Source organism: Pipra filicauda, unplaced genomic scaffold (assembly GCF_003945595.2).
Source record: "Pipra filicauda isolate LSUMZ 115617 unplaced genomic scaffold, ASM394559v2 scaffold103_size3290846_pilon, whole genome shotgun sequence".
NCBI classification, from domain to species: domain Eukaryota; kingdom Metazoa; phylum Chordata; class Aves; order Passeriformes; family Pipridae; genus Pipra; species Pipra filicauda.
The window spans coordinates 2,300,622-2,326,230 of NW_024103474.1; the positions used below are offsets into that span (position 1 = coordinate 2,300,622).

General features: G+C 42.9%; 2 protein-coding genes across 2 annotated transcripts in view; both read left to right on the forward strand.

Moving 5' to 3' along the window:
- Positions 1-2,335, forward strand: part of NISCH (nischarin) — a 28,992-nt gene extending 26,657 nt beyond the window's left edge. Inside the window, exons 20-21 of the mRNA XM_027727184.2 lie at positions 308-469; positions 931-2,335. Of these exons, the coding sequence (XP_027582985.2) occupies positions 308-469; positions 931-1,559 (791 nt within the window). The 3' untranslated portion in view covers positions 1,560-2,335. The remainder of the gene's footprint in view (positions 1-307; positions 470-930) is intronic.
- Positions 2,336-2,945: 610 nt separating this feature from the next.
- Positions 2,946-25,609, forward strand: part of STAB1 (stabilin 1) — a 60,397-nt gene continuing 37,733 nt past the window's right edge. The window contains 12 exon segments of the mRNA XM_039379020.1: positions 2,946-3,146; positions 10,369-10,504; positions 15,999-16,135; positions 17,598-17,713; positions 18,814-18,899; positions 19,950-20,019; positions 20,869-20,964; positions 21,410-21,526; positions 22,273-22,469; positions 22,664-22,797; positions 24,467-24,594; positions 25,486-25,577. Of these exon segments, the coding sequence (XP_039234954.1) occupies positions 10,424-10,504; positions 15,999-16,135; positions 17,598-17,713; positions 18,814-18,899; positions 19,950-20,019; positions 20,869-20,964; positions 21,410-21,526; positions 22,273-22,469; positions 22,664-22,797; positions 24,467-24,594; positions 25,486-25,577 (1,254 nt within the window). The 5' untranslated portion in view covers positions 2,946-3,146; positions 10,369-10,423.

Sequence of the window (25,609 nt, forward strand, 5' to 3'; positions counted from 1 at the left end):
TTATTAGTGAGATGGAAGAGTGTATGATTTTGTTGCTTCTTTTTCTTGAATTCCCTAGAGCTGTAGTTGAACCATAAGTGTACCTCATATTTTAAATGAAGAGTAATTATATTATGTATTTTTAAGGGCTTTGTAAGGATTCTATTGTTGTTTTCAAGGATTTCAAAGATTTCTGAATACTGAAGCATGTTTTCAGGAGAAATAATCCTTGCAAGAAGTCATTTCTGATGACAGCTGCATGTTGATTCAAGAAATGATAATGCCACGTATGGATTTGTGAGTGGATTGTATTCTGTGTTCTCCTCAGGCCATTCTGCAGATCACATTGTCACCTGCCTGACAAGGGACAGCTACAACACTCACACCTTCATCCAGCAGCTTATGGCAGTTCTGTCTTTGCTTGCACGCACACCTTCACCTGAGCCAGTAGACAAAGACTTCTACTCTGAATTTGGGAGTAAAAACACAGGTGAGTGATCCTTCCTACATGTCAGGAGTTATTTGGGCATCAGACTTAAGGCTTCATCTAAACTCTAGTGATTAAAAGTGGAAAAACTTGAAAGCAGGGGCTCTGTATTCAATGATCTGATAATGCTTTCAGTGAGTTCAGAACCGGGGAGTGGGAAGGAGGCAGAGGAGGTCACTTGGTATGGAGGTGGATAATCTTTGATTTGAGAATCCAGCTGTGTTTCCTCTAACTTCTGCCATCACCTGAACTAATTGTATGAAAAGTATGTTGATAATGCAAGAAAAGACTCCAGTACAGATTTGCAATCCAAATATAATTATTCAAATATTGTATATGAGCAAAAGCACATGTGAATAGATACAAAACTTGAATTCTTCTGTCTGTCAAAGGTTATTGCTTATCCTGATACATTAAGGAAGTATTATATAATACTAAAATATAATAATGTATGTTTCTTGCAGGAAAAATGGAGAATTATGAATTGATTCACTCTAGCAGAGTAAAATTTATTTATCCAAATGAAGAGGAAATTGGGGACCTTGCTTTTCTAGTGGCAGAGAAGATGGATGGTTTGACTAATCTTCCATCCCTCAACATCCTTCTGTATGTGTTGGCATTCCAAGTAAATCACGGTGAAGGATCTGCTCAAAACACTAGTTCACTTCAACCTAAAACACTTATACTGACCAGCTCTGATTTGTTCCTCTTTGATGAAGATTATATCAGTTACCCACTACCTGACTTTGCTAAGGAACCACCAAAGAGAGATAAGTATCAGCTTGCAGATGGACGGCGAATCCGGGATTTAGACAGAGTACTTATGGGTTATCAGACATATCCACAGGCCCTTACATTTGTGTTTGATGATGTTCAGGATCAGGATCTGATGCAGAATTTAACACTGGATCACTTTGGAGAAGCTGCTAGTGTCCCAAGTGGAAATACTAAACAAGAAGGCAGCAAGAACAGAGAGATCCAGTGGTATATTTTTATCCCAAGTGCAGAAAGCAGGGAGAAATTAATTTCCTTGCTTGCAAGGCAGTGGGAGATCCTGTGTGGTAGGGAACTGCCTTTGGAACTCACAGGGTAGTTATTGCACAGCCAGGTGATTTCAGTGTGTATTATAAGGTAAAGCACAGTGTTTAGGTAAACAGCACCTTTCAAGTTCTTTGTTTCCATGAGGAGCTGACCTGGACTCCCCTGCTCCCTAGTGCAGTGAACATACATAGTGCAGTACACAGAAATATTCTGAAGTGTTAACTGGGGACTGAACTTCTTGTACAGTCTACTTTTTATGCAATAGTATATAGTGAAAAAAAAAAATCATGAGACATCCTGGGAAACTGTATGGAAAAATTAAGGAGTCAACACTAGATAATACTGTCGTCTGGGGCTGTTAAGGTTTCCACTGTTCTTCTGTATATATCAGTCTTGCTGTTCTATACAAATTCTAATGTGTAAATAAGGGTAAATGCTTGTGTACGTTCAAGTGCAATGTTCTTTGTACAAGAAGTATTTTGGGTATGCTGCTAATGCTTATTATTTAATGATCTTACAGTTTTACATATGTTTTTCTTTGAGGCCATATGTAATTATTTGCTGCCAATCTTCAACATAGCAGTGAAATTTGAGCCACAAACAGGTAAAAAATTTTCTTATTAAATTATTTTCATAGGCATTCTTTTTCCTTACCCTAGGATAAAAGAATTCCCTGGTAAAGATCCCCTCAGTATCATCTGCAAATTGGAAATACCCAACATAGGTATATGAGCATTTTGTCAGCAAATAATGAATTTGTATCTCTGAACACAAAGTCTTTCTTTTTGCCTATCTTGTCAATACAAATAAAGTGTAATTTGACAGTTTTCTCTTGACCTTGTTTTTATTCAAGTTTATATCTTGTGTTTGCAGGATACCATATGGCAGTTCAGCAGCACATATTATGTTCCTAGAGTGCATTATAAAGTATGGAATATGCAGCAAGATGAAAGAAGAAAATAGTTTTTTCTACTATAGCAAGATTATGTTAGTCCAGAAATACATCTGAGTCCTGGAAACTGAGGATCTGCAGCTTCTAAACACAATTTAAGGAGGATTTATTTCAAGTATTTTTGCTTCTCCACTAGGTACCAGGGATTTGCCTTCCAAGCTGTCATCTTTTATTTGAGTGTTACTGTGCCCAACAAAGTTTAGCCTCCCCCACGACACTAAAATCCATACTCACTATTTTGAAGACAAATATCGAGACTTTGAAAAAGAATGTTCTGTATCCAGTGATATTAAGAAGGGAGGAACAGTTTGGATACTTTTGTGCCAGCTGATGCTGCTTAAAACTGATGCCCCTTAAAAACCACAGAGAGAAATTTGGATTGGAAGAGACCTGGAGGTCCAACAGTCAACCTTAAAACAGGGCAAACTTCTAACGGATTGCTCAGGGCCTGGTCCAAACAAGTTAGGAGCTTTCTCCAAGAAAGGCAAGTCCACAGTGGTTAGTTGGGAATTTGGTGGTTTCACGGAGTATTTTTCTGTGCTGCTGCATAGAAAGCGGAGCTTGGCTGTGCTTTTTGGACTCCAGAAGCCAGGAATGTTGCAGTCAGTGCAAGGATGACAAAGACAGAGGCAGCCAAAGTCAGATTGTATTGCAGGATTCTGTGGAGTTCCCTAAGCAAGAAAAAAGGTGAGGAGCATTACTTGAGTGCAGCTCTGCTCAGTTTAGCAGAGGAAACCTAACCCCTTAAGCTCAGACTGATTGGACAGTTAAAGTAGGTACTGCTTGGGGAAAACTGAATTTTCCTGTACTTCAGAGCTTTTCTATTCCCTGAAATCTCAGAGTTACTTATGTTCATTTAAGCTTAATTCCTAAATTAAAAATCCTAGGGATAATATAATTAAAAGAAAGCTTAGATCTTCACTAGTTTTTTTGAAGTAATTCTGTTAATCACTTAGATATAATTCTCCATAGTAACACTTAAGGAGGGGCCTGTGGCAGCTTGAATAGTCTGATTTGCAAAAGCAATTGAGAACTTCCCAGATGAACAGGTCATTTACTGTGAGGCTTATGGTTTTAAGTGAATGCAAAGGGAATCTGTAATGAGTCCTTAGAAACTGCCTGGGATTTGAGCCAACATGAGTAGACATCTCTGCCTCTCCTGTAGGGGTTATTCTTGTCATTGCTTCTGGGTAAGTCAGCCTTGCTTCTATCTCATAAGTAAGGCCTGTCCTGGGGGATGCCTTGTGCCTGAGACAGAAATGAGTTCTGTCTTTGTAAAAACCAACTGTTTAAATGTATTTTAATACACTAGTGGATATCAGAGAATCTTGTATGAGAGTAAGCAATGATAATCCCCTGCTTATCACATAGTTTGAGCAGGCAAGGGCTCTTTTTCATATTTTATTGCAGAAAAAAACCACAACTGTGATTAAACTTGAAATTCTTTTAAGTCCACAGCTGTTTAAAGCATTGAATCTGTCCCTTTGGATCAGATTATTAATCCAGGAAACACAAGCAATTCCCCTTTGAGATCTTGCTAAGCACCAATCACATTTTAAGATCAATGAAATGCTCAGTATGTCCTGCAGTGTGTCTGGATTCTTCCAGTAAGTATCTTACCCTTGGTGCTCTCAGAGCTACAGAATCACAGAATATGCCAAGTTGGAAGGGACCCACAAGGATCACAGAGTCCAACTTCTAACCTAAATCTCTTCTTTTTTTAGTTTAAGTGCATTCCCCTTTGTCATATCCCTACCTACCCACATAAAAAGTCCCTCTTTAAAAAGCCTCCTTTAAACACTGAAAGGCTGCAATGAGGTCTTCCTGGAGCTGCCTTTTCTCTGGGCTGAACAACCCAAACCCTCTCAGCCTGTCCCCACAGGAGGGGTGCTCTGTGTTAGAACCTGCTGGAGTTAGAGCTTTGTGGGTGTACATTTCTGTTCATTTAAGTGCAATGTTAAACTGAAAAATTTGATGCACTGTCACTCCTCAGCACCAACCTGTTGTCTCTATTGTCTAATTTTAGTGTAATCTTTTGATCTAAATATAGGGATTTGAGTGAGATGTTCTTGAAAATGCACAATCATTCATCTTGAACTTTATAAAATGGCTGATAGTTTCATTTCATAAAGATTTCTCAGAACTTGCCACAGTTTTTACAGAAAATCACCAGAATGAAGTCGCTTTGTAAGCAGCTGAGGTTACACAGAACAGCCCTGGTTTCTTCCTCTCCTTTTGCAAGAGCACTACAAAGCCCTCCTTGCATTTTTCTCTTTAGTAATCCCTTTTTACTCCAATCCAGCTTTCAACCCCTGTTCAACATTAAGGCAATATCTGAGTAGGTGAAGTTACAATCAGATACATGCACAGGCAGGTGGGCAGATCTTAGTCAGGAAAGTATCTCCTGAACTATCCCAGACTTCCATAGCCTGACTTTGCAGCTGATGTAGATATTTGCCACTCTTAGAAGTCCCAGGCAATGATTTATGTTCAGTGTCATCTGCCAAGGATCTGGCCAAAGGTTTTAAAACTTCCCTTGTATTACAATTGAAAAACTCACACATGAACCTCATTAGGAAGGAAAGTAAATGAGGTGCTGACCTGAGCTAAACTGTTTTTCTTTGCAAGAAGAAATGACAGTGACCTGCATCCTGTCTGTCCTGTGTCCATTCCCATGCTGCTTTTACAGCACTCTCTGGTAAGCCTGGCTGCAGATGTACTGCACAGTGATGTATTTCCATCAACCCCTCTGGCTTGACTTCCTGTTCTTGTCAGCTTGGATAAGGAGGGGTTTTTTAACTGAAGTAGCACAAAAAGCTGCTGCTTCTTACTTGGATGTCTCTGATCAAAAAGCTTACTTCTGTGGTGCTTATCTTCAAACATACCAAACCTTAAGCAGAGAAGCAGCAACACAAGGAAAAGCATGAAGCTGTGGCTCAGAGAAGACTACAGGCTTCTGTTTCTTGCTGTCTACTTGATAATTAAGGGCATTTAGTAACTTGGAAAGCTAAAAATTGATGTGGAAAAAGTGGAGGATATGAAATTCCTTAAACTCAGAAGAAACTAAAGAAAGACTGTGGCCAGCACTCAAAAAACCCACCTGAACAGGTGCATGAAGAGGAACAGCTGGAGTTGGTAAGCTGGGCACCAAGGCCTTGTGCTTCAGTCTTTAAGGTCTCTAAGAGGGGATGATGAGAACTCCTAGAATCTTTAAAGTCGTTGAAAATGCTGAGATAGAGGGATCCCAACTCCCACCTTTGTCCTGCTGTTCTCAGGCAGACATTTAGTGCAACCCTTGGCAATCTGTTGTCTCTAGCTTTAGTCCAGCACATTACAGGCCCTTTCTATCCCCTATAGATAACAGCGTGTGAAGGTTAAGCAGCACTTCCATGGGAAAACACTCTACTACTGTGAGAGGGGCTGTTTCAACAGCCCAGACTTCTAAGTAATAGTGAATGTCTGTGGGGAATTTAGTGTCTGACTCTCCCAGCACCGAGTGCTGCTTGATAAATGGGAGAGGTGCAAAACTAAAACCAAGAGAAGGGAATATGTAGCTGCTTTTCACTGCAGGGAACATGTAAAGGAACTGAGAGTCAAGAGAAAGAAATAGGCCACATTTACAGCATTTATGTACTGACACTGGTACTGCTGCCCTTTGAGGTTTTGGACTAACAGGATGTAAGCAGCCACAACAATTTCTTCCTGAATCACTCGACAGCACTGTGCTCAGACAGCCCTACCTGTCTGCTTGGAATGGGACCATTGCACGTGTGTGTGTGTGTGTGTGTGTGTGTGAGAGAAAGATAAACAGACTTCTACTAGCTGTGCAGTCCTTCCAGTGGTTTTGCTTTTATCAGCAAACTTTAAAATTCCTCTTCCTTCCCAACTTACCAAGAGTTAAAAAAAAAAAAAAAAAAAAAGAGTATTGTGTTCTCGTCTCTTCAGCAGGACCCTGAGGTGTATATTGGATAAGTGTGGTTCAGCTGGCCCTCTTCCTACACACAAGCACTTCTGGCTTGGCCTGTTGAATCCTTTGCTAGTACCTCTTCAGACTCACAGCCTTCTTACACACTGACAATTCAGAGCAAAGGGACTTAATGTTCTTTCCCAGAAGAGCAGAACAAGAGTCCCATTCTCTCCCTGGACATAACCAAATGGTCAGCTCCCACAGAAACTGTGTGGCAAGGTGGGCTGGGTGGTAAATCACTTGCCTTGGCTCTGTAGTTTCTGTAAAGATTGCTTAAACAAAAGATTTCAATAGCAGGAAATTGCCCAAGCTGGCCAGGGCTGCACAGACTTCACAGAACAGGGCTGGTGACCCAGCATTTTAAAATGCAGCATGTGATATAGGCAGGGAGGCTGGAAGGGTTTGTAGTTTTATCCTTTGCCTTTATCCAGGCTTTTTTGTTGTTGTTTTGTTTTGTTTTTTCTTCCCATTAAGGAGGTTGAGTAATTTTTGCCAGGAGCTTCTCAACTCTGAATATCAATTCAGAGAAAAAATGCCAGGTCTTAGGTAAGTTACTTTAGAGCCCAACCTTTCATCAATACATAAAGCAAAAAGACAGAGAGAAAAATCCTGAACCCTGCTGCTTGCCAACAGTCTGCTGGTGACTGAGGAGACTCAGCCCACAAAGTAAATGATTAATGTTTCGTTGAAGCAGTCAGTGTCAGGGCCAGAATTTAAAGATGATGTTTCTGAGACTTACACTGCTAAACCAGCCACCTTCTGCCATGTGGGCAGGAGACGCTTCACTGATAAATCAACCTCTGTGTTTTCCAAGACAAATAAAAGCCCACATGCTAAACCTCACAGATAAACACACTGGCAGACAGTTGAGAACTCCTACTGTGTGTTTTAAAATTGGATTTGCACAATCCTATTTCAATCAAACATTGACTAGGACGTGAATGAAACCCTTTTACCCTGCTTGCACAAGGCCATTTGTGGGCTCTGCCATCAGATCTTTACAAGTCTTGCCTATAAATTTTCCCTTTGATGAAGGTTTTTTTCCCCGGGTTTCCCTGTCTCACATATTCCTTTAATTGCTAGTGACATAGCACGTCCCGTGGCTTTATTTTTAATGCACTACTAGGTATTTCCTCTGTACATTTTGGATGGTTTAGAAGGAATCAGATGTTGAACTCTCTGACAGGTCTCAGGATCTTGCTTTGGGAGACTTGGGGGATTTGAAGTACTTTCTGCAGTTGCCTGTGTGTGTGAGCTGGTCTCATAAAGTAAAGAGTGAGGGAACTGAGGTTTTATTTATTGACAGTTTCGAAGGGTGTTGGACAAAACAGTGGAATACAAACAATTGATCCAATGCATTTTGCCTCTAAGGCATAAAGTTTTTATTGATGTCATCCATGAGAAAATCCATGAGAATTCCATCTGCCTAGGAGGAATCCATCTATCAGAAAAGAGTGGGAGCAGTGTAAATGGAGCAGTAATTTGTGTTTGTTTGGCTCGGTTTTGCTCCCTGTGCTATTTCTATTCTGGTGTTTCCATCTTCAGTGACACTACCAACTGAACTGCCACTGTGAGCACATTGGCATCTTTCCACTGTGCACTGAGCATTAGTAATGGCTCTTGGCCACCCATTAATTTGGAGGTGGTTGGTGCTTCACCATCTTACTGATTTCCAGAATCATGAAGATCCAAAGTTGTTGCAGATTTTGATGTTCCAGATCCAGCAGCAGTGATGAGCAAAGTTTCCATTCTCTCACAGCAGCTCATATGCAGTGGCTGAAACATGCTATTTATGCTGCTTGATCAGGAAAGCAGCTTCTGATTACAGATGACCTTTTGATTTTTCAGTTTATGCTCTGCTGCTGTACAATGGCACTACTCAGTGTTTGCATTTTTAGCCTGTGTATTGCTGTTGTATTGCTTGCCTTTAATTGAGGTCAGGTCAGATAAGGAATTTGGCTGCAAACCTTTTGATGTTGCTGTGAATCTGATTTATTTAATTCAGACAGGAATTTCACCAAGCCTTTCTCTCCCTTCCCTTCCTAGTTCCCTTGTAGTAGGTCAGATACAGTGATGATAAGCAGCAGTGAAAAGCTTTGATAATAGCGATGATAAGCAGCAGTGAAACAATCTTTGTGTGTCCTTTTTCCCCCTATACCATTTTCAGTGTTGAGCCATTTAGAAAACTGTTTGAAGATTCATTAAAGGAGCCAATGCATCTTCAAGTGCCTCAGAGTAAGCTAGTTCCACCTTAAAATCTTATCAGCTGTGTGTGGATGCTGGCAACTTAATCCCTGTGTCACACAGCCAGCTCTTGGAAAAACCATCAACAAGCATCACCATCCTTCCAGGCTGCCTGTTTTAGCTGTGGGTGCCCAGCAGGCAGCATGGAGCAGAAAAACAGCCTCATTCCTCTGTTTCCCTGGCCAGTCCGGGGCCATGATTGTAGGCAAAGAAAGCACTGCACAGCTTCCATGCTGATCATCCCCTCTACAAGAGTGTCCCCACTGTCCACTTGTGACTTTGCCATCCCACCAGAACTGGCCTGAGCTATGATGCCTGTGCCTCAGTTCAGAGATCTGCAGGTACCAGATGGTTTCCAGAGCTGTGTCACCCTCTGACCTTGGCAGTGGCATCAGCTGGGCAGCAAAAGTCCCAGGGCTGCAGTTATCCTGTAGCAGGACAAGGGGCTGAGTCGTCGTATGGAGCTGTGGGCTGGTACTTCTCACATGGGTTGCAGTGGATGGTTGTGTGCCTTATCTGCTTCCTGTTAGTGCAGGATATATAACAGGGCTGGCTCTTCATCATGCTGGCTCTCCCTGTAGGATGAAGGAAGAAGGAAAGCACAACTGACGGCACTAGTAAGTACAGCGGTTCTTACATGTCAGCATGTGTGTCTTTGTGTGCGCGTAGGGGCAAAAGAATATTAATGTTCTCATTCTTTATGTAAGCACAAGAATAACTCCCTGTCCTGATTTCATTTAGGCATCTTCATGTGCTATTAATGGCTTCAAAAGAGAAGGTCCCTCATTGCTCAGTAGGATTTGCTGCTAACAGAAGCGATCTTTAGACTGCTCAGCATAGTGGGCTCTCTTGGCAGTGTAGGGAGACAAAGGCCATGTAAAATCTGTTAAAAAGCAGTTACTGGTTCTTTGTAATGTTCAAAAGGAGAATATAAATTGCAGACTGTACCTCAGGTTAGCATGTATTTCTTTTAATCCTGTTTTGGGACTTTCCTATTCTGAGTGCTATGGAAGAGCTCCTTGGATTCATCAAGCTGTCAGCAGAGTGTTTGGGAGATGATATATTTTACCATCGCTGCCATAGCACCTGCAAAATGTGATGCTTTTCTTGCTGAGAAAGTCAGATACTTTAAATAAATATCAAAGCCTCCCCAAAGTGCTTGATTGATGGATACAATGTACTTCGTTATTGTTCTGCAGTGCAGCCCATCACTCATGTTGCTTTGCTCATGCAAACTTTGGGACAGGCAGTGGTCGGGTCTACCTTCTCTTTGAGATGTTGTGGACATGTTAACACCAGTGGTAAAAGGAAATTAACTTACCCTTCATGAATTCATGGTATTTAAGTTTGCCCATTGGATTTGCCTTCTGTTAAGCACACAGTTAACCTCTTTTCTTTCCAATTAGTTGAAAACTAAGGATTTCCTTCCTTCTGTTTTGAACTGATATGTAAGAGGAAATCCGTAGATGTTCCTGTTTTGAGTAAACCTTTTACTAAGGAGTTCTGCTTGTGCATTTAAAAAAAGAGTAGAAAGAAAGAAAAAGGTTGTGTTGACTCAGATATAACACTAGAAATAGCAGATCCATTTCTGAAGGCTTTGCAGCCAAAAAGCACAGTGCAAAAATGCTCTCTCCCTGTTTACTTTTAACCTCTGGTTTGTCTTGGATCTGATTCTTAGTAGGCGGTGTTATCTTACAGAAATTACAGCTGCTATCACCACCCCTTTTGTGTAAGGGGTCCTGCCTGTAAAAGCATGAAAATGCATCCTCCTGGATTGCTGTTTTTCTTCTTAGCAGCATGCCTCACTCCCACAGCGGACTGCCAGAGTCAGAAGGTAAGTCTGCGAGTCTTTGTTTAAATGTTCATTGAACGGTTCTTCTTCGTATTTGGATGGTTGCGTGTTGGGAAATAATCCCCCCCCCAAAACTCCTTTTTTCATTTACATTTACTTAGGTGCAGAATAACATCCATAAAAACTTTAGGGCTGTAAGGTATCTTCTTTGCTATGTGTGTAGACCAAACTGACGAACTAGAAGTAAAGCTGAAGGGAGCTGCTTGAGTTTTAGATCGGGTTAAATTTGTGTCTGCATTTGGCATTGAACTCAAAAGAAGCAATATCAAAGGAATACACTCAGCATCTTTGTCTTCCTCTAGTTCAGTACGTGGGATGAGAACTTAGTATCCATCAGGAGAGGTCCCTAAGTTTCCCAGAAGTTAATTTAAAGAAAACTTTTACAATCATCTCGGCAATTCATTGCTTTGTAACAGGGTAAATACGTTTGTTTTAAGTATATTTCCCAACAGCTCCCCAGTAAGGATTGTGGAATACTTTCCATTCTGGATGTAATTTCAGTTTTGTTGATTTTATTTCTATCCCTTCATCTCTGTTCTTGCATTTAGCAGCAGCATCCAGAGGAATGTGTGATGCCTTTGTGGGTCTGTTCTACTCCAGGGTGAGGCAGCCCAGTTCCTGGAGGCTGGAATTCACCCTAATTCACCCCATATTGTCTTCTGCCATCTCCCTTCTTGTGTCCTGCTGTTGGAGGGGTGAACTGCCCTACCAAGTCAGAAGCTGTGGGTGGCATTTGGAAATTTTATTCCCTGGAGATCCAAGCTGTGTAAGGCTTGTCTTGTCTTGAATGACAAAACGGGGCCTTGTGGGGAGTGGACAGACCTGTGAGTCTTAAAGACTTAATTTAGAGAAAGCCAGAGCACTGGAAAGATGCTTCAGTGTCAGAACTTGGGTTGGAAACTTTTGTATAGAACCCTTCATAAAAGGGTGACTACTGGGAAGGCTTGTAGGATCATTAAGGTGACTTGAGCACGAACATGAAGTGTCTCTGCTGGTGGATGTTGTTTGCCTGGAGGTCTGGGTTCCAGTACAGTTGTGTTCAGAGCCACGAGCTCACATCTTCAGCTGGTCTAAGTGGAAATTTAGGTCTCTCTACTTTGAGACACTGTGTTGATTTCTGTAATCACTGAGGTGTCTGGCTTGGCATGAAACAGTTACATTATCAGGCAGTGAGTACCCACTTACAGAGAAGTGAAATGTTTTGAGTCACCTCTGGAGCATTTTATTTATTCTGTGAAAAAGAACTCCCTTTTAGATTTTTTTCTCCAAAAGGTTCCCTATTTTTGGTGAAAGAGAAGAAACATTTGAAAGGCTAAAATGGAAGATAAGGAAGAGTAAGAGTCTAATGGAGCCTTCTCTGATAGTTTAGGATAGCAACAGAAATGCTGTGATTTCACAAGAGGCCTCCACGGGCCTGCAGGGCCATCGAGAGAGAAAAGAGGGATTTTGTGCTACCTGTTTTTCAGTGATGTTACCTCAGGGCTCTGATTTGATGGTTCAAACATGACAGTGAACCTGTAACCTAATTTGGATTTTTATACCTCTTGCTATGGGCTGGGGGAGATGCAGCAGACGTGAGAACCATGAAAGTTTGTGTGCTGGGAGGAGGCCCATCCCAGGCCATGCTGGAGGAGGAGTGGAGGCAGGTGGGAGATGAGGGAAGTGGCCTCAGCATCCCTGAGCTTCCAGTACTCTGCAGTGAGAAACACCCAGGGCAACAGTAGAACTTGTGTTATGTGATCTCTGTACTTGATTGTTCATCCTCGTGCTGTAAAGTGTCTTCCTTGAACAAATGTGAAGAGTTTGTGTGTCCAGGAGCTGCTGGTCTGGTCAGCTAAAATGTTATTGAGAACTTCTTGGGGAGGTACACGACTATAATGACTCAAGCATGTGTCTGCAGCTCTGTTTTGTAAAGGACAAGTGCACTGGAAACTTGGTGATTCATTAGATAATGACTATTTCCAGAACTGGCTCCCAGGATTGTTGGAGCTGAACACTGACGTCCAAATCTGTTTTTCTTTCTTCCTTGAGGTTTTTGCCGTGCAGAAGGATTTGTGTTATGGCTTGGGAGGAAAAGACAAAGGATGAAAAAGAGGGGAATTACAAAGTACTTCCCAGCTTATTCGCTTGAGGTGGAATAAGAGAAACGAGCACTTGAGCAGTAAGGGACATCTGTTCAGAGAGGAGGGAAGGAAACACTGCAGCATCCAGAGGCTCCCATGTGTCTCATCTGAGCATGGAGGGCAGTGGCTGCTCTTGCACAAACAAGTGAGTGCAGGGAGAGAGCACAGCCCAGCCTGGAAGACAGAGCTCAGTGTGGACAGAGGCACCACCCTGATTCTTAACTTCTTTCAGCTGCAGTTGGATGTCTTCTGGTTTAAAAGCCTTCTTTAATTTTGGAAATGTTTGAGAGCATCAATCTTCCTTTTCTGTTCCTTTGTGCCCAAAGTGTGATACAGCCCAGGCTCATCACCTGATCAGAACAGTGGCTGTCACCAGGCAGCCCTGCTGCATCACAGGGGCAGACATTCCCTCTTGCTGCTTCCTTCCCAGCCTCTTCACACTTGGAAACAGCTGTCACAGATGAGCCCAAGGGAGAAGTGCATCACTGTTTTCCATGAGGCTGTGCCCCAGGAGCCACCTCTGACTCAAACTTCTGCCTATCTTTCATCCTCTCCAAAATTTGAGTATCCAGACTGTTGCATTGATTCCCTCTTCTGCTTTCCTAAGCAGCAAAACTCTCCAGAAAATGACTGCTTCATCAGTTCTGTCACTCAAATAAGAAGGGAAATATTTTTTTTTAATTCTTTTCCACTCAGCTGTTCTCTTCCTCTTTCCTCCTGCATGTTGCTGCTGACACAAGCATATTTCCTTATAAAAAGGGGAAGGTCTTACTGGAAAGCTGCCTAAAACTTATGAAGTGTCCCAGTAGGGTAGGGGGGATTCCACAATAACTGTCTTGTCTTAGAGGCCTGCAAATAATTAAACATGCCAACAGAGGAGTGGCAGCCACTCACCTCTCCCACTGTCCTTCTTCATTTAGAAGTGGAGCCACACTGATGGAGGAAAGAGAAAGAAAATGGAATAACGTGTGAATAATGGTGTCTTTCTCCACCACAATGGAGAACCACCATCCCAGAGAACACAGGCCCAAACGTGTCTGATGCCTGAAAGTACAGATGAGATAGAAGGTTGGAGAATTTTAACTCAGTGCTTTGTGCTCCACTGTTTATGTGGTCTTTTTTTGTGCAGGTAGAGGGGCTCAGACCCCAGGGGAAGGTTTGTGGGGTAATTCTAACTCACAGGAAGGCATCCACAGCTGTGCTTCTTCCTAGGGCATCTTCCCATCCCTCTTTCCAAGGCATTGTCTCAGGGAAGGTTAAAGCTGGTGCTTGATGAGACTAGAAACATGGAGATGTACTGTTCTGTGGGATCGGTGGGCCTGGCTTCAACCTGCTCCTTTCAAAGCCCAGCTTTAATCTGGAGTCCTAATTTATCCTTCAATCAGCTGATTGCATGGACTTGTTCCCTACCCCATCAATGGCACAGCTGATCCTTAGAGACGGAGTACTCCAGAGGTGGCACCTCATTTATTCATCCATATCGTTTGTCTTCTCTGTGTTGCTCCATGAAAAATGGGAAGTTTCCTCTAACTGGTCTTTGTGCCAGTGGGATGGAAACGTAAGGAACAGCAAAGATGTTTTCTGCTGGATAACATTAGTAAAGCTGGTACTCACAAGACAAGGGTGGGTCTGGTGGATCTCAGATTCATTTTGAGCTGTTTGTAATGCAGGGGAGTCCTTGACGTAACAGGTTCCTTGGGGATTCTGCTTCCAGGGGGAAGTTCAGGCTACCGTATGGTAGGAAAGCCCCAGAAACACAACTAGAAGTTAATATCCATTGGGAAGGGCCACCACAGACACAGAAATAATTTTCTTCATTGTGCAGCATTCTTGCATGGATGGCTGCAGAAGGTGGATCCATAAACATGGGAAAAAGCTCAGCAACTCCAGTCAGAGGGAACATGGATATGAGTCATGAGACATTCAAGGGAAATGTCCCTGTGGACTTGGGACTTGAGGGTTATCTCTCAGGAGGTTTTCCTGACAGGGTCTGCTGGCTATCATCTGAAAGGGCCTTCCTGAGCTGTTGATAACTGATGGGAAGCCCTGAGCTTCCTCCCTTGCCTTGAGGCAAATGTATGCATTTGGGCTTAAGTTCAGAGGAAGCAAAGCTGAGATTGCTGATGGGAATCCAAAACAAGGAGTTCTGGGCACAGTTCTGCTGCATTAACAGCATTGTTCAGGATTGGCTTAAAAAAATCCCACATCAAGGCCTCCTCCCAAAATTTGATCTAATGTTTTTATTTTTAAAAAATACAGTGCCTGTGGAGGCAGAGCTGAGGTGAGTTGTGTGGGCTTTGTCCAGCCAATGACCTTTGGGGGCATACACAGCTCATGCCTCCCAGCTTTTCTCTGTCATCATTGGTGGCAAATATTGTCTTTTTTAAAAATTAGCAATAAGGTTTCCATGCAGTTGCTTGATTCCATGCAGGAGTTTAGAAATTCAAGGGAATGCTTTTAGAGTAAAATCACGAGTTTTAGTGACAGGTTGGCATATGATGATGATCATTCACTGTACTTTTGTCATCTGCTCTGGTTGTGTTTCATTTGGAGAAGCAAGGTTGAACAGGGGTACAGAAAAGCCCTGTGAGGAAACCAGAACCCCTAAAGTTATTCTGCTTGGGTGGAAGGGCTTGTACTGATAAATCACCTGCCATGTGATTTATCCAAGTCTCCTACCTGATATTCCTGCCAATGTTTATGGAGTCCTTCTGGCCCAGGGTCAAAGCACCAAGGTGTTCAGAGAGGTGCAGAGCACCTTTCCTTATCATCCACAGCCCTGCACCTTCTTGAAGACAATTGCCAAGAGAAATATTTATGTGAGCAGCTCCTGGCTCTGGGAAATAGACTGAACCAACTCTTTCTGTTCTTCAGACCTGTGGAACAGCAATGAAACCACCAGTGAACTGGATCAAATCAATAGCATGGAAAAGAGAAATGCTGCATTGTCTTTTAATTCAGTGGCTTCTGGCAAGGGTTATTAATTCAGGGCTTGTCCTCACATACCACTGCCATGTGTTTGTAAAAGATGGGCTGGAATTAGCAGTGCAGAGTTATGATTCTTTTAGAAATGGTTAGAATTTTTGCTGTGGGGCGTAGGGAGAAGATAAGATAGCTGGGATGTGCCCTGCTGCCTTCTAGCTGAGATCCAAGCGGATCCAAGCACGCAGCAGTGTGATGGTTTAGCCCCTGGGACTGTGTGGTACCTCCCAGTAGCTGCACTGGCCACTGCCCTCCCCAGTGGTATCTCAAGAATTGTGTGAATTGATAAAGATATTACAAGTTGGCAAGGTAAGTGGCTGGGATAACAGTTTCGTTTGGGGCTTGTTTCCAGCCTGGTTTCTCTTTTTCAGTTAAAATCCATGCGATGCAATGTCAAGACGATGTTTACCTTGAACACAGCGTGTACTGCTTGTGCTGCAGCACCTAAAATGTTGTGTCCAAGAGGCTGGTTAAAGACCACCCAAGGATTAGGGGTGAGAGACTGCAGGTAAGGCTTATTTCCTCACTTATTTCCTCACTGTGTCAAGCTTTTGGTGCAGCTCTGCTATGCAAGGAGTAGTGTGTGCCTTCAGGAGAACACACACATGGTTTTGAGCTGTAAAGGTCCAAGAAGTTTTGTTTTCAGATGCAGGAAAATGAGTTTATGGCCCCTATTATTGTTGCTTTTGTCTCCTTGCTTTTTGCTGAGCATAATGTTCTATATACACAGAACAAATTGCCTCTAACTTGCCCTAAAAAACCTGAGCTTGCTAATCCTGCTGTGGCAACTTAACAGAGGTCTGTCTACTGCAGAAGCCTATTTCAGACCCAGAATTCCTTGGTGGCTTATTAGGAAAATAATATAATGATAGTTCCCCTTGTATATCCTCCCAGCTTCCAGCAATAATCCTCTGAACTTTTTACCTTCCTAGTTCACTTTATGACAATTGCTTGTTCATGTGTTCCTTGCTCTTATTCTGTTGAACTTGGCTGCAATAGGAAAAGGATGAAAGAAAACTGAATTTACTAGGAAGCTTTTGAAAAATGAAACTCTATAGATTATTGTTTGTGTATTTATTCAGTAGTCAATGTTAACTGTTAATATATAGTTCCATTGTCTTCTCTTTCTGTGATTCTCTATTCTGTCAAAATACTTTAAAAATAGTGGTGGCAGTTTTGCAGCTTGTAGCAGTTTTTGCACACACACAGGAGTCAGACTGAAGCCAAAGCAGCAATGCTATTGAGACAATTTCCAAGTTCCTTTTGGGAAGGATGTTGTGCCAAAAATAAAATGGAGTGTAAGAATAATGTGAGTGTATGCAGCTTTTCTGAGTGTTATCTGCTCTTGTGGTGGTTGTTGGACAGACCCAAGAATAGTTCTGTGCTGTGTACGTGCAGAACAAGAGGCACTGCCACCAAGGACTCACCCTGTGTGGAGAGGGGAGGGATGAAGGGTTGAAAAGAAGATGCTTCTTTGAGGGATTTAAGGGATTTGTCCAACATTGAATAGTGAATCTGTGAATAATACAGCTATTAAATCCAAATTTATGGCATCTCAATCTGGAATTTTTAGTAAAAAGCAGAAAGAGACAAGTCCCGCGAGAAGATTTTGTTCTTCCAAGGTTATTTTAGATGTGAAGTTGAATGTTGAGACACTCTGGAGTGTCTCATGTCAGCTTTACATGTCTAACCCCTCAGCATCCAAGGTTTCCATCCTGATGCAAGGTCCTGTCTCATGCCCAGTCCCTGACAGATTTCTTGTAACCAATCTTTGAGGCTCAGATCAATGGGCATCCCTAGAGAAGAGACAACCAGAGTGCAACCTCTTGTGTTCCTGCGTGGCAGAGGGGATGAGGGCCCTTCCTTCCCTTCAGAGCTCAGGGCACCGCAGTGGGACTGCTTAGAAACCCTCCAACAGGCCAGTTCTAGGTTTGTGTTGTAATCATGAATCTTGGATTGTTCTCTTTAAGGTACTCTGTCGAGTTAGGAGAAAATACCCTTTCCCTGCCAGGGTGTCATCACATATGTAAGAAGGATATTGAGGAGAAAAAGTGCTGTCCAGGATTCTGGGGTACAGAGTGCTATGGTAAGTTTTTAATTTTTTTACAATCATCTCTAACTGTTGAATAAGTGAAACCATCTTTAACAGGAGGCATTAAATATACACTGAGGTGATTAATTTTCATTATTCCTTAAACACTCACAAGGTCTTCATTATCTATCTAGGAAGTTCAGCACAGAATCTCTTTGTTCCAGATGAGTTGAATCCTCTTGCATTTAACACATAACATAACCTCCTGCGGTGGAACTTCCTTTTGTCTCTTCTTTAAAAATAAACTTTTGGAAAGGGATGTTTTTGTTCCTCTTTAACAAAGTTTCCAAAGGAAGAGGAAGATCTTTCTGATGTCCCTCTAGTCTGCAGCACTTGTGCCACGTGTGCTGCTGTGTAGTCTGGGGTTAGTCAGCCATTCAGCCACAGAAAATAACCATCCCAAAGCTCCCACTCAGGTTTACGCCAAGTAATGAGAATTTGTTTAGTCTTGTCTCAAAAATCCAAAAGCAAGAACTACTAAGCTGAACATTTTTTCATATGATTGACTGCTGGGATAGGGAAAGACACTCTCCAGTTATGCAGAAAATGGGAGATTTTTTTGAGTGCTTGAGCCTGTCCTTGCAAAAAAGTGCTTTGAATAAGCAACTGGTTTTGTCAGAGAAATCACATGCCTAAAATGATCAGAAATAGTCCCCAGAACTTTTTCTGGGCACACTTACAGCTCTTCCTGAAGTCAGGGAAAGCTGGAAATGCTCAGTATCTTTGCAAAGCAGGCTCCTGTCTGTCCTGAGCTTCAGAATTCCCCTCAGATGCTTGAAATTGCCTCTCACTGATGCAAGCAGTGGCTCAACCTTAAGAAATGCTTTAGTGCCTTTGTTGAAATTTAGTTATTTATGGCCTATTGTGACTTTTCCTTAGACTTTTAATAAAAGGCTTTTCTTAGCAGCCCAACTGCTCCTTGGTGCCATTCCAGGCCACATTCAGCAGCTCTGGGGCAGTGTTATGTGTGCTGGATAATTTGCTGGTGAAGAGGCTGTTGCCTTTGTACAACTGGAATACCTGGGGGAGGAGAAGATGGAAAAAGGTGGTGGTGGTTCAATCTAATCTTGCCTGGCCTGTCTCTTACCTGTCAGAGTGTCCAGGTGGTTCTGAAAATCCCTGCAATGGCCATGGGACGTGCTTGGATGGGATGCAGCAAAACGGGACCTGCATTTGCAAGGTCAGTGCCTGGTTTATTCTGAGAGCGATGTGCTTTTGTCAGAGGGGGTTGTACAGTGTCTGTGCACAGGTTCTGGATGAAGGCTGCCCTTCTGCCTGGAAGGTCATTAGCAGCTTCTTCCATTCCAGCATCCGTGTCTGTGGTTTTCCTGGAGGATTGGTGTGGTCTGCAATAGCACTCTTGGTAAGGATATGGAGCTGGGAGGAATAGGAGGAAAGGAAAAAAGAATTGCATGAATGTAACCCCCTGATGAGTGCAAATAATCAAGATCTGTCTGTGGCTGCAAGAAGCCATGAAACAGTTGGCTCTTTATGAGGTGCACCTTTTCCAGATTTGGATGATATACTTCCCACGTGGATCAGTCCTGCACCTTGGAAGGCAGTCTCCCTCTTTCAGGAAAAGCAGGAGGAACCATAAAGAGAATTTAGGACAGATTTTTTTTCTCTCTTTCCAGACTTAATACAACAAAAGCACAAAAAATCCCTGCACATTTGAACTGTCTAGAGCAGTGTTTCTAAAATTTCTAGTTTCGTGGATCAATTCAGACTTGAAATTTTCTCTTATGAACTGTATGTTTTTAAAGCATCCTTAATTAATAGCTCAAATCCTACCTCTTGGACTCTTCTCTGAGAAAAGTTGGGTTTGGATTTAACTCAAAGACACCTTATATCAATTAAAATATATGCTGAAGGACCTCAAGCCCTGTAAAATCAATGTAAAAAGTCCCACTGGCATCAGTGAATTCCAGATTCGTTTTTCAGAGAGACATCAGAAGCCAGCTGTCTCTAGTCAGGACATCATTTCCTCAGTGCCCACCAGAATTTTGCTGGCATTTTCCATGCCCTCTGTGTGTCAGTTTACACTGTGGTCTCCTTTGCCATGGGGCTGGTTAGTGCTACTGGGGCACTGAACAGGTCAGTTTTCTTCACTCTACTGCTTCAGGCTGTCACTGAAAATCAAAAATGGGGAGGGATTTTGAACTATACCAATGTGTGGAACAACAGAGTGATACAGAAAAATAATACCTGGCACATTTTGGGGCCCTTCTAGGAGCAATACAGTGGGTTTGCCTGCCAGAACTGTCGAGATGAAAATCGTTTTGGCCCAGACTGTCAGTCAGGTAAGAACATGTAATTCAAGTGAAACCTCCACAAAAATAACTGAAAACAAGGAAGGAGAAGGGAGGGGTTGGGTGAGGAAGGGTGCTGGAGAGGAGGAGAGTGGCAGAGAGCTGGCAGTGTTCAATAGCAAGTGTCTGGGCATTTTGTCTTTGTGCCCTTCTCTGCTGTCCCATTAGACAAATGATTCTCAGTCTTTCAATCAAATCAGTCCATTTTTTCTATTGCAAATCTCTCTCTCCCCCCTTATCAGGGCTATCCCAGTTTCCTCTCTCTTTTTAGCCAGTTGTTACCTACATCCCTGAAACGACCCATACTCACTGCTCAACTGGTTTTCAGACTCCTGTAACTGCCCCACTTATCTCTCAGCTTCTTCCTTGTTGCCCTCCATAAAAAATCATTACACACAGTAATTTGCTTTTCATGTCTGGTGTTTTGGGAAGTGATTTATGACCAGTGCAGCCTGGCTGTTAAAGGAGCCCTTTTTGTCCTGCTCCTGGTTCCCTGTGTCCACACAGGTGAGATAGGAGTGATCTCATTGGTTGTGCTCATGTGTTGTGCACGTGTGCCTGAAAAACTGGTCTAGCTCTTGTGTTCAGAGCTGCTCTTGCAGGGCAGCACCTTGTCTTCTTGAGCCCAGGACATGCAATTTACCCTCTCAAAGCTCTGCCTGCCATGGCCAATTTTTATAAGGAGCTACTTTTGCTGTGGCTTATTGGTGGGAAATCAGGATGCCAAGTCCCAGGGCAGCTGGCCTGGAGCCCTGTGTGTGCCTGGAGCCCTGTGTGTGCCTGGAGCCCTGTGCCCTGCCTGGCAGCTGAAGGTCAGGTCTGTCTGGACTTCCCTTGCAGTGTGTGACTGTGTGCACGGGGAGTGCAACAGCGGCGTCGCTGGGAATGGGAACTGCACGTGCTATGGAGGCTACACAGGCCCCAGGTGTGACCAAGGTAAATACACTGGGAGCTGCAGAGGGGCTCTTAAAGTAACCTGAGCTGTGGGCTTGGGTGCATGTGTCCCTGAAGGTGGAGGGGGGCAATGAATAGGTTGGAAATGTAGGGGGAAGAGGATCTGAGCTTTGGCAATCTATCCAGTCAGAGGGAAGAGCTGGGGTCTGCTCCCCACTTTGTGACAGTGGCTCAGATGTACCACCCCTTTATGCCTCTGTTCTGCCTCTGGAAACCAACTAGAACCTTTCTTGTCCCTAAGCTTTGCGGGATCTGGCTACTTAGACTGCCGGGGATTTAGAGCTGCCTGCACTGCTTATATCCTCTGGCTTTTGTGCCAGCTTGGGGTCCTCTGGAAACCACATTTGCCTTCATGTTGAAGTAATAAGTAAGATAAGTTACACCTTCCCTCAGGGCCCTACATACTGTCTTTGCTGTGTGATTGCAGAGCTGTCCCTGTGCAAAGGCGTGACGTGCGAGCCCAACAGCGAGTGTGTGGTGAGGGATGGGACTGCAGAGTGTGCCTGCAAGCTGGGCTACAGAAAGCTTGGGAGCACTTGCCAAGGTGAGAAACTTCTCAATGACCCTAAATGGTCCCCTGTTTGGAAAAAATCTTATTGCATTGGTATCTGCAGATGAGTTTGATCACGGTGAACACAATGCCTACTTCACTGAAGAGGCTTAAGAACCGGCTTTTTAGGAATCCCTTTAAGATTAAGGGCTAAGTTTTTGTCTCTCCCCTCACTTGGTCATGAAAGCAAGAAGTGAATTAGAGTTGCAGGTTCCCTCTAGCACTCACTTATAAGTATGTACTAAATAACTGTGACAGCAGGGTATTGGTGAGTCTGAATCAGTTTAAATAAATAAGGTATGTGATTGACAGAGTTCTTCACTGACTTCAGATTTAAGTTTGTGAATTGGTTTTCTTAAAAGAGAGTCAATAAGATGCATTTGATGAAATAGGTATGGACAGCTCTGTTTTCACTGGCTTTTTGCAGATTTTGGTGATCAAACTGCATTTTCATATATCCTCAGATATGATGGAAAATCAGAAGTAAATCCAAGCATCCTCTGTCATGCACACTTCTGTTACTAAAGTAACTTGAAAAATGTGTCATCCAAATTCCTCAGATTTAAAAAACCCAAATGTCTGCTGTCTGAAATGATTTTATTTTCTTGTGAAATTTTAGAAGTTTAACAGTACAAATTCCTCCATTCTTTCCAGGCCTTTTGCATTCTGCTGTGCTGCAGCAAGTGCTGTTTTGAAAACAGAAATTTGGTTATACTCACCTCTCATCCCTTTACTTGCAGCTCAGGATCCTTGTTCTCCTTCTCCATGTTCCCCCTTCGCTGTATGTAAAGCTCTTGGATCACGAACATATCAATGTACCTGCAAAGAAGGATATCAAGGAGATGGGAACATTTGCCAGCCCATAAACCCTTGTGTTGACAACAATGGGGGCTGCCCAGAAAACTCTACAATTTGTGTTTACAGACGTCCAGGAGAGGTAAGAACAACAACAAAGGTGTGAAAAATGGCCGGGTGAGAAGCTCTTCAAATGAACTGGTGATTGGGTTGATCAGATCTGCTCTCCTCACCTTACACTTTGCAAAGGGAAACCAGGCAGCTCTTTCCTAGGGTAACTTAGTGGGTACAAGGTGATGAATGCAGCTCTATGATCACTGTGTTGCCTTCCCTTAGGCAACTTGTGCTTGCAAGCCTGGGATGAGTAAAAGAACTCCTTCGTCCGAGTGTTCTGCATTTCCCAATGATTGCCGGCAGTATTTTTGCGACGTGACTTCCAAGTGTGAGATTAATTCTCAGGGGAATCCTAGGTAAGCCAGTTTAAAGCCTGCAAATAAAGAAGCTTAATCTGCAGCTAGAACGGAGACTGAGTTGGGATGAACTGAATTTTGAAGAAACTGAGAGTGATCTCAGGAATATGGGCCACAGTCACCTTTTGAGAAGAACCTGTTTGTAACAAACCCATTGAAAGAGAAGTTTTACATCTGTCATTGTAAATTTTGGCATGTGGGTCGCAAGATGCTTTAAATCTGGGGTAGCAGGGCCTTCTGTGATGTGAACTGGAGATGTAGCCTCCCAGGTTAGTGGTAATAGTAGGTTATTATGAGTTAATCAATCATTAAAGGGGAAATATGTGATTTGTTTGCTCACATTTGCCCACACTTGCTTCTGAGGGATAAGTCTTTGTCTCTTCTCCCACTCAGGCCTATAAGCAGGAAATAAATTAGAGTTGCAGATGGACAGGGAAGGGAGAAATTGAGTGAAGGAACACCAGACCTCATTTAGTCCTTTGGAGCAAAACACCTAGAAGTTGATACTCCTTACATGGGAAATATTGCCAGATATAGGATCATTTTTGCATACCTGAGGATTTTGTGTGTTATCAAGAAAAGATGGAGCTTGACTGAGACTGAAGAGGGAAAGAGCAAGCCCATCTCCCTGACCTTTCCTTCTCCAGTGCTGCTGAAACTATTATCATCCTCCCGCTCCTCATGTGCTCCAGGCCAGGACTGAAACACAGTGGCTTCCCTTTCTGAAGATCTGCAGGCACAGAGCAGGACATCATGTTCAGCACAGTCCCTGCTTTATATATGTGTTCCCCAGCTGCTGGCACTCAGCCCTGTGAGGCTGGAGTGATGTCAAATCCCTCCCCTGTGTCCCATGTCTTTGCATGGCTGAAACAGAAAGAGCAGAGCCGATCTTGGACAAAGCCCAAACGGGAAAAAACACGGTTATCGGCCAGGGATCTTCAGGAGTCCCTGAGTAATGACTGTGGATCCGTGTGAAGCAGGACGGAGATTTTCACATGTAGATAAGCTTTTCATGAAAAGTCATCAGCCTGCCTGGGCCCCTCATTGAGTTGAGATGAACTGCAGATACCTGGTGTGCTTGAGCTGGCACTTCTCGCTGAAGCCAAGGGGTCACATAGGAGCTGTTTGCCAGATTGCCACTTAGCCTGTGATTTTTATGTTTTTTTATGCATTACCTCAAATTTTCAGATGTTGTAATCACTGGTACTGACTGAATATCAAGTTAGAAAGGTGTTGATAAATATATTGGGGATATCTGTACCCTGAACTATACAGCAGTCCTTATGTTGGTTTTATCAGAGAAAGCATCTTCATTCTTTTGGGATAGTCAAATTTCCTTGCTCTGCAGAAGTGTGCATCTTTTTCCCTGTCACTTAGTTTAGGCAGAAGTTACCCAGCTCTTACCTACGTCCCTGGAAGTGTTCAAGGCCAGGCAGGATGAGGCTCCAAGCAACCTGTCCAATGGAAGGTGTCCCTGCCCATGGCAGGGGGGTTGGAACAAAATGATCTTGAAGATCCCTTCCAACCCAAACCATTGCATGATCCTATGATCTTAAAGCCGGGATTTGTCTTTCAAGCCTGAATACTGATATGTTGTTCTAGTCACATTTGTTGAATGTGTTGCAAACTGGTTTATAATGGTTTGTTATGTTTCATTCTTGTCTCTTAGCTGTGTGTGTAAAGAAGGGGAGATTGGAGATGGGAGAAGCTGCTATAAAGATCTCTTGGGTGAAATAAATCAGCTCAATTTGCGAGGAAGGTTTGCTAGGAAATTTAACATCGCCAGGAAAATGTTTGGTAAATGTTTTTTGGTTTTGTTTGGGGTATGGAACAAATGTGGGCATGAGAGTGTGTCAGAAAGGGCTACTTTCAGCATAATAGATCTGTTTCACAATGTATGATCATGAGCTGCAAAATTAAACACATCACATCTCTGAACTTATCTTACCAGTTCTGGATTGGGAATTTGGGAAACTGTTCAGTATTATGTATTTGACAGAATGAGAACCCTTTGGGTCATGTCAAAGCTTATTTATGTTAGATACCTTCTCCAACTTGTCCTCTGCCCATCTTCTATCTCCACTGCCTTGGCAGGAGCACAGAGACAGGGCTAAAAGCTCAGCTTAGCTTTTGTGAATACCCCTCCTCATATCAATGTTGCCAACACTCATTTTTTGCATGTTTTCCATAATGGTTTATGCTATGGGCAACCACATGAAGATCTCCAGGTTCCTGACTCCTGTGCAGTAGGACTTAGTAACAACCTTTGTTGATTGAGTGACAACTGTGGATTCATAGCAGCTTCTCAAGAAGCAGTTAATGTTAAAAAATCCTGATGAGACACAAAAATTAGTTGTTTCAAGGGGAAGACTGGGCCCAAGAATAAGGTGGTAAGCATGGAGGAACAAAATTATTATCAATATTCTGCAGATTTCAGCAGTGATTCAAAGTGCACCAGAGTCACCAATCCTTCAGAAATCTTCTTGGCAAGAGCATAAAACTCATAGCAACCAAGCTGGGCTGTGATAACAGTACTAAACTCCCTCTGCTTCCTTGTAAACAAGTACTAGTTACTTGCACCAGGCTGATAATGTGTAGATTAATTTGTGCTGTTAAGGAGAGGAATAATTATTGCTGTAGTTAAACCATACACCAAGTAATTACTTCACATTGCCCCTCTTTTTACAGCTTCTGGTTGCTCAATGTTGCTGACTAAATACGGGCCCTTCACAGTCTTTGTACCATCCCTTCTTCCCATTCATGATAGAACGGAATTTAATGTAAGTTTTCTTGGGTTTAGTGAATTTTTGCT